Below are 19,584 nucleotides of genomic sequence, written 5' to 3' on the forward strand. Positions count from 1 at the left end.
AAAATAACTTTCTTTAAGTCGGTATGTTCTAAAAAATAGGATGAACACCAAGGTAAAGCCTTTGCGTGTTTGCGTCATAATAATTTGACAATTCGAACGGTGATGTGTCAACCTTTTTTGACTAACTCATGTTGCAGAGAAATGTCAATTACTGAATCACATGGATCTAATAAAAAGCGAAAATTGGGTAAGCTTTTGCATTTTATAAAATGAGTCTCAGAATCCCGTAATTAAAGATTTTCAAATTATTACTTTTTACGTGTCAGACTCGTTATTTAAGAGTATCTGTGAGGTAGTGAAGAACCAGAGAGCCCAATTATGCTTCTTTGTCATGAATTGAAAGGGAAATCAAATGTTGGCTTAACAAAATTCCCATTAATGGCAAGTCTGGCATAGAAAAATCGTATTTCTTTAAAGCCTCCGGTAATCGCACTATCTACCAAATGGAGTTGGAACCAAGTACCAACAATTTGAAGGAATTATTATATGAAGGAATAGTGTATGGAACCATGGTCGCTAAGGGCCTGTCGACAACATGCCTTTCCAATAGTGCCCAAAGAAATAGTGACTAATATTTACCGCAAAGCGGGTGGTATTCCAAGATACGTCCTTGGCTGAAATCTCATTAAAAAATGTTAATTTGCGTTGATATTGATAAAGAAGGAAGACCAAACAATAAAGAGAAAGAGAAGATCGAGATAAATGCTTTAACATGCCATTTCCGAAATTGATGATTTCGATAAGATTATAAAATACTTCAATGAAAAAATGAAAAAAACAATGCCCATGTTGAAATAAGTAATCGTATAATGCACCGGTAGTCGGAGCCTAACTACAGTTCACCCTCGCTATAGTGAAGCTCATGGGCTGAAGGTTAAGATTCACTATAGTAAGGGATTCACTATAGCGAAGGTGAACTGTATTAAGAATTATTATTTATATAGAAAATCCGTACCTGAGCTTTTCTTTACTATAGCAAATTATTCACTATATAAAAATTCACTATAGCGAGGGTGAACTGTATTGTGAATACCACTTAAAATGAGCTTCCTCTTACGTATTCGATAGGATGCAGAAAAACCTAGAGGCAAAATTGTTTACATAAAATTCGAACTATGCAGGAGCAGCCAGCGCAAGGGGATGTTTGTTTGAGTGTTACGTAACTCACCTATTTCGTGTTGGTGCTATATATTTGAAACAAAATAGTTGAAAGGTACAGGCAATGACCGATTTTTCATAGACAAACCAAAAGTTGAAAGTGCATCGGATTTTCAAAGTCTGAGAAATATATAGTCATCGTGCCAGACAAACAAAATCTTAGTGCGGCAGACCTGCTGTTTGTCACACAAAAGTGTATTTCCAAGTCACTCTAAAAATCACCCCGTAAAACAGGTCGAACTGGTTAAAATAATTATTATTAACATGCCGGTATATCAAAATGCAAAGATTCGACTTTATTTTGTAGTACCAGACGATGTTTACAACACATTTGAACGTCAAGATTGTACGATACAAGATAACACTTCCAAAGAAGATCGTCCAGTTAAAAGAACGAATTCCATCCTTGATAGTGTTGAACAGTGAGCAATGAAGGTCCTATACTAGAAGGCAAAGATAACGGATAATAGTGAAAAGTCCACAAGCTAAAACCTATTATCATATACAATGAGCACCAAATCTCTTGCACGTTTTATTGACTAAGAAGTTTATTATCGTGAATAATAGCTTTTTAATACGTCTACCCACCCGCATAATAAAAAGTAGATATTTATTATCATTTATTAATAAAATTTGTTATTAATAAGATGTAATATTACGAGGCCAATGATCCATCATATAGCATTTTTTACGTTATATTTTTGCCTCGCCTTTATCTCCTGAGGAACCAGATAATGATGGAGGGTATTATTATAAAGACGGAAGATATGAAAGAAGATTATCACAAAAATCGGTTAATTATCTAAATCGTAATTCTGGTCAGATTATTATCTGGAGTGCGGATTTCGGTCACGTGTTTTCCAAATTCGAAGTTTAACGATAAGATTAATAAATATGCCGGGCGGGACAACTCCTCTGATTTTTTTGTATTAGATTACTTAGATAGTAACTTATATACTTAGCATAGTCTATCTTTTTATAAGGTTAGCAACTATTTGTTTTATATACGCCTCATGCCCTCATGATTCTAAAATAAAAAAAAGATTAATAAGATAAAGAAATGATTCCATAAAAATAAAAAACAGAAACGCCATATCGGATATAGTGTTACATAGAACATTGTTTTATGGGATGAATTAGAAACTGTTTTTAGGCATTTTTTTTTTTGTATAATTTATTCTATAATAATTTAGTTTATTATATGTATAAAAAGAATTATTTAAATTACAAACTAAAACCTTGTAAAAATATTTTACTACTCTAATTTTTAGTGTTTAAATAATTCAAAATAAAGTATAAATGAAAGATAAAAATAAATTTATTTGTATTCTTAATTTAGTTTATCAGATGGTATTTCTAAAAATAAAAAAAAAATAACAGATCAGAATACAAATTTATAGTAAAAGAAAAAAAAAATTATTTTTTAAAATATTTAATAACTAACCATCAGGAATTTCTAATTCATCTTGTTCTTCTGAATAGAGATTTGGACTATTATATACTTCTTCATCTATAAAAAGAAAAATGATTTTTTTTAGTTTAACATTATATAAGAGATAAAATTTTTAATATATTTAACAAATATTGAAAAAAAAATTTTTATCTTAATGATGTCCTTACCATTAATTGGTCCTTTTATTTGTTGTTGTATAGTTTCCTTTTTATTATCATTTTGAATGTCTATATTTTTAAATTAAATAAATAAAGCTCAATTTAATATATACTGTACTGCTTTAGTATGACGAATAATTAGAATTATTATACTTACCATTCTTTGAATTTATTTGTAATTTCTTAAATATTTTAGATAACCTTTTACTACTAGCTAAATAAGACAAATCTATTGATTATTATCATCTCAAAAATAATTTTAAAAAATATATAAATAAATTACCTTTAAAATAACTATTGATTTTTGACGTCTTTTTGTTACTTGAATTGTTAAAATCATCAACTAAAAATGGAAATTTAATTAATAAATAATTAATTAAAATGAAATTTATAATGAACACTTACCATTATCAGGAATATTAAAGTCATATGTTTTACTGTGAAATCCTATTTTTTTAAAAAAAAAATAAATGAGAAAATAGTTTAAACATTTATTATAATAACTAACAAAACAGTAGTAAAAAAATCAACCTTCTTGTTCTCCTATAATTATTTAAATTAAAAAAAAAAGAATTAACAATATATTCTAATGAATAATAAACAAACATATAAATAAATAATACCTTCTGTTGCATTCTTTGGTTCAGGTAGATTATCAAATTGATGAGTTTTACTTGTAAACAATCTGCTACTACTCGTATAATTTGAATTGGTTTTTGTTTCAGAATTATTTTTTGCTTTTGATTGAAATAATTCATTTGGCTTATTTTGATATGATAAATGAATTTCTCTTATTTTATCAACAAGTATATCAACATCAGGCCTTTTTGATGGATCAGCATCCCAACATTGTTCCATTAAAATTTTATACTCTAAAGGAATTTCTGACACAATTTCTGGTCTCATACCATTAATTATATCCATTGCAAGATCATAATCATCATGTTCATAATTAATAAATGGTAGTTGACCAGATGAAATTTCCCACATAAGTATTGCAATACTATAAATATCAGATTTAAAAGTATATCCTTTTCCACTAATAACTTCTGGTGCTATATAGGGAAGATTTCCATATATACTTTTTGATGATTTATCAGCAGGTCCACAAAATCCAAGATCACTAATATACCAACCATCATTAAATTGTGAAAATAATATATTTCCAGAATGCAAATCTCTATGAATTGCATTCTCTTCATGAATCCAATAAAGTGCATCAATTATTTCATAAACAATTCTAATTTTTCCTTTCCATGTAAGTTGATTATAATTTTGTTGTAAATATTTTCTTAAATCCATATCCCCTTTTCCTATTACAAGCATATAATTTCCATCTGATATATCTTGTGTTAAACCATAACATCGGGTAATTTCTGCGCGTTTAGCGCTTATAGTTAAATGTGATTTAGCCTAAAAAACTTATTATTAATAAAAAAGATTGGATTAATTTTATAGATAAATTTAAAATACAAACCTCTTCAAACCAACTTTGATTTGCACTTTCAACATTTTCTAATTTTTTAAGTACTATTTCTATAGTTCTGAATCTTCTTAATTGTTGTTTTTTAGAATCCCATTCTTCATAGTGTCCATTAATCCAATCTGCAGTATAAATTTCAGAGAATCCGCCTTTTGTTAGATATTTAATATTTTTGAAGTTATTATATGGAATCCATTCAATTACATGGCCTGGCCCAAGACATTCCATTTGACATTTTTGTATTAAATTATCAATATCATCATTTCCAGATGTCCAATTTGAAAAATTATCTTTTAAATAATTTCGAACACAATATTCACAATATAATGTCGCTAAACATTCTTGCTTACAAGTTTCACAAATTCTTTTTGTTCCTGAATTTAAAAGAATTTTATTTCTATCATAAGTCTCAGTTATAAGTTTAATTGCTACAGCTTTTTCATTATCTGTAAGAAGTTTATCAGTAAGAATGAATTGTTTTTGAAATTCATATTGTTTGTACATGTCAGTGTAAACATTATAATCAATTAACGAAGCTACTCTATTATTTGTTGCATAAACTAATTCATAACGAATAGCAGACATAATGCAACTTTATAAAAGTTTAAATAAAATGTATTTATTATTTATTGGTAAAAAAAACAAATTGGAAAAATGTGAAAAGGAATTTTTCTTTAGCCCCACTTAATAATGTAACCAAAATTCTAATTTTGGTATAGTCTGGATGTCACGTAGTAAGACAAGAAATTACACAATTTATAAACAAACAAAATAAACTATTTAGGATATGTTGTACAGTTAATCATTGATACACAAATATTTTTACATTTTAAAAATAGATAACTAAAAATAATGAATAATAAATTTTTAAACTAGGTAATTTTTCTTATTTTGATAGTTGTGCTACCCAGGTAATAATTTATTTATAGAATGTGGTTATTACCTAGCTTTTTAAATATCAGTTAAAGTAATTAGTTCTATAGAAAATGAATGTGATTGATTGAATAAGAAAATTAAGAAAGTGATAAGGGAAATATTTTGATTATTGTGAATTGATAGAGATTTAAAAAATATTGTAAAGATATTTTGGTTACAATTATTACGTAATATTAAAAAATATATCCTATACGTTAAAAATTACAAGCATTTTAGGTAAATAGAAATTAGTGTTACGTACATAAAAGATAGAATGATAAATTATTGTATGGTAATTGTCTAATTGAGACGAGTGAAGAAATTTTAAGTGATAAGAAATTTGGTTAATACAAGTGTTAAATTGACTTGTGAAACAGTATCAAATTATGATGTAATCATACGAAAGAAGAAAATAATCATACGACAAAAGTGGGTTATTTAGTAATAGGCGAAATAATAAATAGAGAATTTATTAAAAAGGTACAGAATTAAATCTATTATTATAGTATCAACTACATATTATACATAACGTGAGTATTTAAATGGGCGGAACAAATAATGAAAAACATAGAATGTAGTGACGAGAGAGGAGTAGAAGACAATAGAAGTATAATAGAGAGAATATCGAGATGGTATAAAGAATTAGAAAATATAGGTAAGAATAATATTTCGCTATGGTGTAATTTATGATAAAATTTTTATTCGTTATATTCATTAATTGAAGGAAAAATAGTAGGAGTGTCATTAATTTGAATTTGTTAAAAATATTCAGCTTATTTGTAGATATCATATCTGATATAGTTAAATAAAAACATATCATTTTTGTTTTTCACTCTATCGGTTCTATAGTGATGGTAGCATCTGAGATGGCGTCAGTAGCAGCGCAGGTAACGTATTTTCTGATAAGATTTTTTTCTTTATATAATACTTGGTATATCAGCGCGCAGTTGCGGTTTAAACAGCAGTAGTAGAGGCTTAAGTAACGGAGGAAGAAGCAATAGAGATACTTATAGCAATTTTACTCATCTGATAAATATGTATTCATGTTAAAAATACTAGCAATATTTACAGCAGTATCAGAAGTGGCTATTCGTTTAATTCAATAAAATTATAATAATACTTCAGTAGATACAAGTAAAATCATGCTTAAATGTGAGAATGTCTTAAAAAAATTTGAGAATACCGCACACGATGTTTAAATAAATCACGTGATAAAATACATTCATAAAAGTTTATAGGATTAATTAAATTTTAATTTTCCATTAATCATTTGGTTTAGAAATTATAATATTATATACATAATCTGGGTTTACACTCTTAACCTGGACCCGGATAAGTTCAGGATTCTATCGTTTTCCCAAATTTGTATATCATTCATCTGCTGGAAATTTTCAGGTTAATTGAAATAGATTTAAAAATCAATACTGTATAAATTTTTATAGTTTCAATAAAAGAATCATTTTTAAAAACTTGTTTTATATGTCAAAATTAAAATTTCGGTCTTAATTATTATACTTTGCTCTGATCTTGAACATTGTAAAAGTTTATTTTTAGTATCGATAAAAAATATTTTCAAATATAATGTTAACAAAAATAGTTTAGACTATCATCATAATCTGGCCATAATTTTTAAAGTGAAATGATTTAATAGAAATAAATTTTCTTTTTAAAGAAATTTTTTTTTTAAAAAAAAAATGATTTATAAACGATTTTTATAAATATTTAATCATTTTATAATGAAATTAACATTAAATATTGAGAATAATTAAATATTAACAATATTAGATTCAAAATTCTCATTAAAAACTTAAATGGCAAACTTAATTATAATTTTGGCCATTTTTGTTTCTTGATTAATAATTTATAAAGGGAAAAGTTTTTAATCGTAATGTCAAAATCAATTTATGACAATAATGATTGCAACTTTACGTTAATTTGTTTTACTTTGTAACTTCTTTAATGTTCTAGTAACTAGTGTTTAACACATGTATTTTGACGCTCTTAACAAGTAAATAATCTTAAATAACTAATTTATTAATTTATTTCTTTATGGGGGAGACGTAAATTAAATACGGCTTAACGTATCAAAATACAAATATTCTTTAACGAGTTCGAAAATTATCATTTATTATTTTTTTATGTATTAAAAAATAATTTCATTTTCCTTTATTGCGCTTACTACTCTTTTAATTAACAAGTACTATTTATTTCCTTTGGCTTACACTTCTAATCTATTTAAACCATTATTAACTAAACTAATTGGTTCGAAATCCATATTATTATCATCACATTAGTTTAATATTTTTAATAGAAGATTAGTGGCATGGTAGTACGTAAAAACACACGTGCATGTGTACTAAGTCTATAATTATAAAGTATTTGATGTCAAAAAAAATTAAAAGTCTAAGACATTTCACATGTTTAGTCAAAAGCTTATGTCAAGTCTACGACAAAAAGTCATTTACGGAGTCACATGGAAATGTGACGTCACTGACGTGACGCTAAAAAAAGTTGATAACTTGATAACTATGATAACTCTAAAGTTTACTCCTATTTCTTCACGCACAATTGATACCATGGTAGACTGTATCACACACTATTTTTTGTAGCGGGTCACTACTATACCAAGTAAGCCGCTAATACCAATAGTCCACAATGTATAGTTGCCATATTTTATATTTTCTTAATTTATTATTCTAGCAAAATTTAATTACAAAAAAAAACGTTGATTATTATTTTTTGTTTATTTGTTGCAGCTGGTTAACCACTGGTTAACCTGTTATTAACAACTTTACCTGTCAGTACGAGTTAACCTTCCGCAAAAAATCTAGCGTATATTTGTTGAATATTCGCCAATAAAGAATATTTAAATGAGAAATTAATTACTCCTACTAATACTGCACTGTATTATAGTTATACAAGTTATCTATTTCTAAAAATTTTGACGCTTTTATTTTTGTTTTTTTTTCAAAATTATTAAAATTACATTAATTCTAGTATTTTGAGCATATAGTACATTATATTCATAATAATTTGCAGTTCACAATTTTTGCATCAAATGATAAATCTCTCCACAATGATGAAAAAACTGAAATAAATAATTCAGGAACAAAAAGAATTATGAAATTGTCTTAGTTATGGTACATTATATTGAGCATTGTGTTCAAAATTATTTAAAGGTAAAGTTTTCAAATTGGACATTTAAAAATGATGATATTATTAATTCAATTCAGAAATGTTAAATTAGAGCATTTGTAACATACAAATAAGAGTGGTTCCAACATACAGTAGTAATTTACAAGATACTAAATATGGATTCACGAAAATTTATAAATTTATATGGCAGTTTGAAATGACAAAGCTATAAAGCGGCAATTAATAAAGCATGAAGTCCATAATAAAGTAGTACGAAAATGTCGAAGATGCATATCTACAAATTGATTTGAAGATATTTGTAAACTAAATAATTATATATAAAAGAAATCAGTATCTAATGATTAAACAGTTTTTATTTAATGAATTTAGGTTTAGTCACATTTAACTAAAGGCAATAAATTAGAAGTTGTTGCTGATGTTTTGGCTTAATATAGATCCATTAAATGGAAATTGTGTCGATAATTAGAAAATCAATATAGAATTAAGAAGTTATTTACGACTCACATGGAAATAAAGAATTAGTATTGCTTATGTAATAATTAATGTACACTTTTTTATAACACCTTTAAAAAGTAATTCGTAGAGATATGTTATTTTATATTCGCGATTTAGTGATAATTGACTATATTAGTAATCTTTGATTTTATTGATCTTGTTTGTAAACCATCAAATAAGTATATATTGAAATACTTATTACAGTAAAGTTATTACTATTACTTTTGCATCTGATATTTTATAGTATTGAAATACTTATGTCAGTTATGAGAAAAATTTCATCTGAAATTTACCATTTGTTTATAATTACTATTATATTATGATCTTGCAATGGATATTATCGATAAGAAACTAAAAATTTATCATGAATATGATGGAATAATACCAATCCATTAAAATGATTAAAATGGCCTAATATCACTTAGAAAGAAATTAAATAAAATTTATATATCAAATTAAAAGTGGATTATAAATAATAATGATAAGAAAATATATTTAAAATAATGTTTTATATTAAATTATCTTTTACAATTTATTTAATTGCTCTTTATTTCGCACCATCTCGAAGAACCAGGTATTCCAAAGAAATGCATTATTTGTTACAAGAAAGTATTTATTTAGTAACGATGATTACGCAAATTATCGTTTATAGTGTAGTAGAAATTCTATTACAATACAGTGAGAGTAGGCATTATAATAGTATTTCATACTAAATCATATGATCTTAAGTATTACTAACAATAATAAATATTTTTTTTACGTACCAAATTATTCTATAATAAGATAGTAAACTGAGTAATTGACTTTTTATTATTTTGATAAACTAGTACTAAGTAATCTTTATATCAAATGAACGTCAATAAAAAAAATTGTTAACTGTAATGAAAAGAAATAATTCCAATAACAATAAAAAAAAGAAACGCCATAACAGATATGGTATTACGTAGATTATTGTCTAACATTTATGAGATAAATTAGAAACTGAATATTTTAGGTATTAAAAATATTTAAAATCATGTTCATAAATATATTATTCAAATTCTTTTTATTTGTATAATTTATACTAATAATAATTTAGTTTATTATATCATATATGTAAAAAGAATTATTTAAATTACAAACTAAAATCTTGTAAATAGTTTACTACTCTAATTTTTAGTGTTTAAATAATTCAAAATAAAGTATAAACGAATGATAAAAATAAATATAATTGTATTCTTAATTTAGTTTTCAGGTGATATTTCTAAAAATAAAAAAAAAACAGATCAGAATATCAAATCAGTAAAAAAAAAACTATTTTTAAAATATTTAATAACCAACCATCAGGAATTTCTAATTCATCTTGTTCTTCTGAATGGAGATTTGGATTATTATATGCTTCTTCATCTATAAAAAGTAAAATGAATATTTAATTTAACATTATTATATTATAAGGGATAAATTTATAAAAAATTTCTTTAATACATTTTAAAATAAATTTAGAAAAAAAAAATAATGACACATACCATTAATTGATCCTTGTTGAATAGTTTCCTTTTTATTATCATTTTGAATGTCTATATTTTTAAATTAAATAAATAAAGCTCAATTTAATATATACTGTACTGCTTTAGTATGACGAATAATTAGAATTATTATATTTACCATTCTTTGAATTTATTTGCAATTTCTTAAATATTTTAGATAACCTTTTACTACTAGCTAAATAAGACAAATTTGTATTATTAATTACTATCATCTTAAAGATAATTAAAATATATAGATAAATTACTTTTAAAAATATTATTGATTTTTGATGTCTTTTGATTACTTGAATTGTTAAAATCATCAACTAAAAATAGAAATTTAATTAATAAATAATCAATTAAATGAAATTTATAATGAACACTTACCATTATCAGGAATACTAAAGTCATATGTTTTACTGTGAAATCCTATTTTTTTTAAAAAAAAATAAATGAGAAAATGATTTAAACAATTAATAAAACAGTAATAGAAAATCCAGTTAACCTTCTTGTTCTCCTATGATTATTATTTAAATTAAAAAAAAGAATTAACAATATATTCTAATAAATATAAACAAAAATATAAATAAATAATACCTTCTGTTGCATTCTTTGGTTCAGGTAGATTGTCAAATTGATGAATTTTACTTGTAAACAATCTGCTGCTATTTGTATAATTTGAATTGGTTTTTGTTTCAGAATTATTTTTTGCTTTTGATTGAAATAATTCATTTGGCTTATTTTGATATGATAAATGAATTTCTCTTATTTTCTCATAAAGTTTATCAATATCAGGCCTTTTTGATGGATCAGCATCCCAACATTGTTCCATTAAATTTCTATACTCTAAAGGAATTTCTGACACAATTTCTGGTCTCATACCATTAATTATATCCATTGCAAGATCATAATCATCATGTTTATAATTAATAAATGGTAGTTGACCAGATGAAATTTCCCACATAAGTATTGCAATACTATAAATATCAGATGCAAAAGTATATCCTTTTCCACTAATAACTTCTGGTGCTATATAGGGAAGATTTCCATATATACTTTTTGATGATTTATCAGCAGGTCCACAAAATCCAAGATCACTAATAGTCCAACCATCATTAAATTGTGAAAATAATATATTTCCAGAATGCAAATCTCTATGAATTGCATTCTCATTATGAATCCAATAAAGTGCTTCAATTATTTCATAAGCAATTATAATTTTTTCTTTCCATGTAAGTTGATTATAATTTTGTTGTAAATATTTTCTTAAATCCATATCCATTTTCATTATTACAAGCATATAATTCCCATCTGATATATCTTGTGTTAAACCATAACATGAGGCAATATTCGGCCATTTGGAAGTTATAGTTAAATGTGATTTAGCCTATAAAAATTTGTTATTAATAAAAAAGATTATTTAATATATAGATAAATTTAAAATACAAACCTCTTCAAACCAACTTTGATTTGCACTTTCAACATTTTCTAATTTTTTAAGTACTATTTCTACGGTTCCAAATCTTCTTAATTGTTGTTTTTCAGAATCCCATTCTCTATAATGTCCATTAATCCAATCTGCAGTATAAATTTCAGAGAATCCGCCTTTTGTTAGATATTTAATATTTTTGAAGTTATTATATGGAATCCATTCAATTACATAGCCTGGCCCAAGACATTCCATTTGACATTTTTGTATTAAATTATCAATATCATCATTCCCAGATGTCCAATTTGAAAAATTTTCTTTTAAATAATTTCGAACACAATATTCACAATATAATGTTGCTAAACATTCTTGCTTACAAGTTTCACAAATTCTTTTTGTTCCTGAATTTAAAAGAATTTTATTTCGATCATTAGTCTCAGTTATAATTTTAATTGCTACAGCCTTTTCATTATCTGTAAGAAGTTTATCAGTAAGAATGAACTGTATTTTAAATTCATGTTGCTTGCGCATATCAGTATAAATATTATAATCAATTAACGAAACTGCTCTATTAGCTGTTGCATAAACTAATTCATAACGAATGGTAGACATAATGCAACTTACAAAAGTTTAAATAAAAAAAAATTTTATTTATTTATTGGTAAAAAACAAAATTGAAAAAATATGAAAGGGGATTTTTCTTTAGCCCACTTAATAATGTAACCAAAATTCTAATTTTGGTATAGTCTGGATGTCACGTAGTAAGACAAGAAATTACACAATTTATAAACAAACAAAATAAACTATTTTTGGATATGTTGTACAGTTAATCATCGCTACACAAATATTTTTACATTCTAAAAACAGATAACTAAAAATAATGAATAATAAATTTCTAAACTAGGTAATTTTTTTTTTATATGATAATTGTGCTACTTAGATAACAGTTTATTATAGAATGTAGTTATTATTAACCAGCTAAAATAATTAGTTCTATTGAAAATAAATGTGATTGATTGAATAAGAAAATTAAGAAAGTGATAAAGAAATATTTTTGATTAGTGTGATTCACGGCGAACACGATAGAGATTTAAAAAAAAAATTGGGAAAGTATTTTGATTACGATTATTAGTATGTTATATTAAAAAAAAATATGCCTTATACGTTAAATCATAATGGCACTAATTAAAAAAGTTTAAAAAAGTAAAAAAAAAAATTGGAAAAATGGGAAAAGGAATTTTTTTCAAGACGTGCTTAAGATTTCAATTAATAATGTAACCATAAATTCTAATTTTACTAGCATAATCTGAATATCATGAAGTAAGATATTAAATTATATAAGTAAACAAAATAAACTATTTTTGAGCATGTTATATTAATCATTGCTACACAAACATGATTTTTACATTTAAAATGAATAATTAAAAAATATAAATGATTATAAAAGTTTTAAATGTGATTTTTTTTTATTTGATAGTTGTACTCTTTAGATTAGTCAGTTTATTTATGGAATGTAGTTAAAATCCGGGAAATTAGCTAAAACAATTAGTACTATTGAAAAATGAATGTGTATAATTGAATAAGAAAATTAAGAAATTGGTAATTGATTATTATTGGTATTTATACCAGCAAAACATTATAATACATGAAATAGATTTAGAAAAAGTGTAAAGACATTTGTTTTACAATTAGTACTTAGCTTAGGGAATTTTAGGTATGTACATGAAGATAAACTTATGGTTTAATTGAAATGAATAAAGAGATTTTAAGTAATAAAAAAATTTGGTTAATACAAGTGCTAAATTAACTTGACGGAAATAGAATCGAATTGTGTAGTCAAAAAGAGGAAAAAATAATCATATGACAAAAGTGGCCATTCAGCAATAGACGAAATAATAAACAGAAAAAATTAAGGAAGTTTTTTAAAAAAATCACACAATAAGCAGATCGACTAGAAGTAAAATTCATAAATTTGAGAAGGTATAATTATAATATTATCATTCGTGATATAAAAACCTTTTACATTATTGACTATTTACAAGGACTCTTTATTATAATAGTATCTCATAGTAAATCATATAACTTTAGTATTTCTAACATTTTTTATGAATATATTTGTATTAAATTAGGCGTAACCTGTCGCGTGAGAGTAATAATAACACACTTATATTTATTTGTCATGCAGTGTGAATAGGTCTACTAGTTTTTTACTCTTATTACTATGATGGCATTAGTAGGAAATAAATGTAATAAATTACACAATTTATATGCACATATGATTATGCAAATAAAAATGAATTGTGTACAAGTGTTATACAGTACATGAAATATTATTATTAAACGCAAAATTTATTTATCACACGAAACAAATGTTTGCAGTACTGTGAAATTTACAAATTCATTACAAAAACAATTTGTATAAGTAGTTTATTGTTACATTGTTACAAAAAATCTTTTTTTTTATCTTAAAAAACTCAATTCAGTTGTAGCATTAAAAAAATTACATCCTCTAGAAAAAAAAATATCTCACTAATTAATATGAAAAAAAAAATTCCCAGAAAAATTAATTATAACGATTTATTGTCACAAAAAATAAATAAATAAGTAATTATGTTAGTCTATTGATACAAAAAAATATTATTATTAATAATAAGAATCAGAATTCAGAATATCATATTCGTGAAAAAAAATTCGGTTTGAAAGAAAAAAAGCCAAACTGAAAAAGGAAAAGGGAAAAATTTTCGGATTGAAAAAAAAGCCAACCGAAAAAAACAAAAAAATAAATAAATAAAAATTTGAAAAAATAAAAACGAAAAAAAAAATTGTGGTGAGAAACAAAGAGAAAAATCGGATTGAAAAAAGAAACTGAAAAGGAAAAAGAAAAAATAATAAAAAAAATTCGAAAGAAAAAGAAAAAAAATTTGAGGAAAACGAAAAGGGATAAAGAAAAAATCGGGTTAAAAAAAAAATAAGTACCGAAAAAAAACAATAATTCGGTCTAAAAAGAATAGAAAAAAAAATTCAAAAAAAAAATTAATAATATGGTCTAAAACGAAAGATTAAAATTTCATTAACCAGAATTGGATTAGATGTACAACATGACTTGCCGATTAAGCGGGTCTTAACTATAAAGAATACAGATCAGCAATTTATACAGGCTAATCTAAACGTTAGTCACACAAACACATTTTTTTTCATGTGACATCTATCATAAGTTGCGCTGATCCTATTATCTTATAATTATCACATTGATTTATTACGAAAAATTTTAAAATGACTACATCTGAAATTTTATCTCAAATCAAATTATCTATCAACTACTGGCAATAAATGACTTAATTATGCGAGTATCTTGCTTTATTATACTAAAATCCATATAACAATAAATATTTATTTTTTATATACAGCTCCACTTCACATTGTAGGTACTAAATAATTCAGTATGGTGAAGCTATTTCACATCCTCAGTCATGTTCCCTGTAAAAAATCTGATCCGTGTGTTATCTTTCCATGTTTTTCCGTGAATGTATCATTTTCACGGAATTTTTACGGACGACACGGAGAAATAATGGAAATATTCGGATAATTTTTTTTAGGGATTCTAATTTAGCTGAAGAAATGAATTTTCCAAATTTCAAAATAGCTATTCATAAATATTATGTGGTATACTAGGCGAGAGCAGTTAACTAGTGAAGTGATAAATAATTTTTTTCAATATTAAACTGAGTAATTGATTTTATTACTTTGATAAACTACAGTCAGAACTCGATATACCGATATTCGATATACTGATACATTATTAAAAACTTGAATATACCGATAAAATTTTACATTCCCACTATATGTGAGGACATATAAATATCGGTATAATTTGATATAACGATATTTTTTAAATTTTTTCTTATGAGTCCCGACATATCGATATATAAAGGTTTGACTGTAGTAGGTAATTTTTATCTCAAATGAGCGTCAATAAAAAAAATGTTAATTGTAATGAAAAGAGATAATTAACAATAAATGAAAAACAGAAACACCATATCAGATATGGGACACATAGAATATTGTCCAGCATTTATGAGATGAATTAGAAACTGAATATTTTAGGCATTTTTTTTTTTGTATAATTTATTCGTATAATAATTTAGTTTATTATATGTATAAAAAGAATTATTTAAATTACAAACTAAAACCTTGTAAAAATATTTTACTACTCTAATTTTTAGTGTTTAAATAATTCAAAATAAAGTATAAATGAATGATAAAAATAAATTTATTTGTATTCTTAATTTAGTTTATCAGATGGTATTTCTAAAAATAAGAAAAAAATAACAGATCAGAATACAAATTTATAGTAAAAAAAAAAATTATTTTTTAAAATATTTAAGAACCAACCATCAGGAATTTCTAATTCATCTTGTTCTTCTGAATGGAGATTTGGACTATCATATACTTCTTCATCTATAAAAAGAAAAATGAATTTTTTAGTTTAACATTATATAAGAGATAAAATTTTTAATATATTTAACTAAATATTGAAAAAAAAATTTTATCTTAATGTTGTTCCTTACCATTAATTGGTCCTTTTATTTGTTGTTGTATAGTTTCCTTTTTATTATCATTTTGAATGTCTATATTTTTAAATAAAATAAATAAAGCTCAATTTAATATATACTGTACTGCTTTAGTATGACGAATAATTATAATTATTATACTTACCATTCTTTGAATTTATTTGTAATTTCTTAAATACTTTAGATAACCTTTTACTACTAGCTAAATAAGACAAATTTATTAAATATTATTAACTCAAAAATAATTAAATATATATAGATAAATTACCTTTAAAATAATTATTGATTTTTGACGTCTTTTGATTACTTGAATTGTTAAAATCATCAACTAAAAATGGAAATCTAATTAATAAATAGTCCAATTAAAATGAAATTTATAATGAACACTTACTATTATCAGGAATATTAAAGTCATATGTTTTACTGTGAAATCCTATTTTTTAAAAAAAAAAAATAAATGAGAAAATGATTTAAACATTTATTTTAATAATTAATAAAATACTAATAGTAAAAAAATTAACCTTCTTGTTCTCCTATAATTATTTAAATTAAAAAAAAAGAATTAACAATATATCCTAATGAATAATAAACAAAAATATAAATAAATAATACCTTCTGTTGCATTCTTTGGTTCAGGTAGATTGTCAAATTGATGAATTTTACTTGTAAACACTCTGCTACTACTTGTATAATTTGAATTGGTTTTTGTTTCAGAATTATTTTTTGCTTTTAATTGAAACAATTCATTTGGCTTATTTTGATATAATAAATGAATTTCTCTTATTTTCTCAATAAGTATATCAATATCAGGCCTTTTTGATGGATCAGCATCCCAACATTGTTCCATTAAATTTTTATACTCTAAAGGAATTTCTGACACAATTTCTGGTCTCATACCATTAATTATATCCATTGCAAGATCATAATCATCATGTTTATAATTAATAAATGGTGTATATCCAGATGAAATTTCCCACATAAGTATTGCAATACTATAAATATCAGATGCGAAAGTATATCCTTTTCCATTAATAACTTCTGGTGCTATATAGGGAAGATTTCCATATATACTTTTTGATGATTTATCAGCAGGTCCACAAAATCCAAGATCACTAATATACCAACCATCATTAAATTGTGAAAATAATATATTTCCAGAATGCAAATCTCTATGAATTGCATTCTCTTTATGAATCCAATAAAGTGCTTCAATTATTTCATAAACAATTCTAAATTTTCCTTTCCATGTAAGTTGATTATAATTTTGTTGTAAATATTTTCTTAAATCCATATCCATTTTCATTATTACAAGCATATAATTTCCATCCGATATATCTTGTGTTAAACCACAACATCGGGTAATATATGGGAGTTTAGCGCTCATAGTTAAATGTGATTCAGCCTATAAAACTTATTATTAATAAAAAAAAGATTGGATTAATTTTATAGATAAATTTAAAATACAAACCTCTTCAAACCAACTTTGATTTGCACTTTCAACATTTTCTAATTTTTTTAGTACTATTTTTATAGTTCCAGATCTTCTTAATTGTTGTTTTTCAGAATCCCATTCTTCATAGTTTCCATTAATCCAATCTGCAGTATAAATTTCAGAGAATCCGCCTTTTGTTAGATATTTAATATTTTTGAAGTTATTATATGGAATCCATTCAATTACATTGTCTGGCCCAAGACATTCCATTTGACATTTTAGTATTAAATTATCAATATCATCATTTCCAGAAGTCCAATTTAAAAAATTATCTTTTAAATAATTTCGAATACAATATTCACAATATAATGTCGCTAAACATTCTTGCTTACAAGTTTCACAAATTCTTTTTGATCCCGTATTACTAAGAACTTTATTTCGGTCATAAGTTTCAGTTATTCTTTTAATTGCTACAGCTTTTTCATTATCTGTAAGAAGTTTATCAGTAAGAATGAATTGTTTTTTAAATTCATGTTGTTGGTGCATATCAGTATAAATATTATAATCAATTAATGAAGTTGCTCTACTAGTTGTTGCATAAACTAATTCATAACGAATAGGAGACATAATGCAACTTATAAAAGTTTAAATGAAAATTTTTATTTATTGATAAAAAAACCAAATTGGAGAAGGAAATTTTTTTTAGTTTAGGATCCACTTAATAATGTAACCATAAATTCTAATTTCGGTATAACCTGAATTAAAGGTCTGCAAACGGGACCCAGAACCCGGAAACCCTAACCCGGCCCGGACACGGATCCGGGTTTGGGCCGGCAAATTTTCTTCAAAATTCGCCCGGGCCGGGTCCGGGCCGGCACATGAATTTTCGTCAAGGCCAAAATCGTCTTAATTCCGGCCGAAATTAAACTGGCCAAAATTAAGTTGGCCAATTTTTTTGTTTTTACAACAAAATAATATAATAAAAGTCCGGGTCCGGTCCGGGCCGGTTTTTGATATTTTAAGTCCAGGCCGGGCCGGGTACTTTATGTTGATTTGCAAGTGCGGGCCGGGCCGGGTTGTAAAATAGTGGTCAATGCAGACCTCTAGTCCATACCATTGCGATCTGTTGATCTGCCAATCTGCCAATCTGCAGATTTATTCGATTTGAAACCATCCGGATTTGCTCTGGATGAAGGTACGAATGATTCGTCATGACGTCATCTGCTATTTCTGTATATAAATACGGATCCATTTATTCGATTAGTACTATTTTATAGTAACTGATGGTTATCCGGATCCATTATTTACGGATCGGACATCTGGATTTTTATATTGAAATTCATTCGGATGGTCATCCGGATCATCCATTTATTTAAGGACCAGATTAAACGGGTGACGAATCCATCCAGATCGTATATTTGAAAATGAATTTTAGTTAATTCATATATTTAAAAATTTTATTCAGTTTTAATTTTATTAAGTATATTGTTTGATCACACTAAAAAAATATATATATAAAGAAAAATCAAATGATTGTAAAGTAATATTTTTGTTATTTTTGTTAATTTTTAAATATTTTAAAATAAAAATTTGATAAATGATATTTGAAAATACTCACTATGAATAAATTTTTATTTTTTCAAGGTGGGTAACTCCTAATTATCATGAAAATTTCCGAGAAAAAAAATATTACTATGTAATCGAATTAGTTAAAGACTTTAAGTAATAGTATACTTTATATTTAGTATCGATCATCAAAAGCTTTTTCCAATGATAGGTGATTGAGTACTATGGCCCACCGTAGACACAAAGGGTTGACAAAAAACATC

General features: G+C 25.1%; 2 protein-coding genes across 2 annotated transcripts; both read right to left on the bottom strand.

The window, feature by feature from the left end:
* Window positions 1–2,488: 2,488 nt before the first annotated feature.
* Window positions 2,489–3,627, bottom strand: OCT59_026159 (uncharacterized protein; the record flags this gene model as incomplete). Its single annotated transcript, XM_066142987.1, has 8 exons — window positions 2,489–2,514; window positions 2,603–2,668; window positions 2,779–2,838; window positions 2,927–2,983; window positions 3,053–3,112; window positions 3,175–3,216; window positions 3,301–3,312; window positions 3,393–3,627. The coding sequence occupies 8 exons, from the start codon at window positions 3,625–3,627 to the stop codon at window positions 2,489–2,491; spliced, it is 558 nt and encodes a 185-aa protein (XP_065992551.1).
* A 6,414-nt stretch (window positions 3,628–10,041) lies between these two features.
* Window positions 10,042–11,221, bottom strand: OCT59_026160 (uncharacterized protein; the record flags this gene model as incomplete). Its single annotated transcript, XM_066142988.1, has 8 exons — window positions 10,042–10,061; window positions 10,139–10,204; window positions 10,324–10,374; window positions 10,463–10,519; window positions 10,590–10,649; window positions 10,711–10,752; window positions 10,829–10,840; window positions 11,206–11,221. 8 exons carry the CDS (start codon window positions 11,219–11,221, stop codon window positions 10,042–10,044), a joined length of 324 nt encoding a protein of 107 aa, XP_065992552.1.
* Between the last annotated feature and the right edge of the window lie 8,363 nt (window positions 11,222–19,584).

The sequence above is a fragment of the Rhizophagus irregularis genome, chromosome 6 (genome assembly GCF_026210795.1).
Source record: "Rhizophagus irregularis chromosome 6, complete sequence".
In the NCBI taxonomy this organism is placed as follows: Eukaryota; Fungi; Glomeromycota; class Glomeromycetes; order Glomerales; family Glomeraceae; genus Rhizophagus; species Rhizophagus irregularis.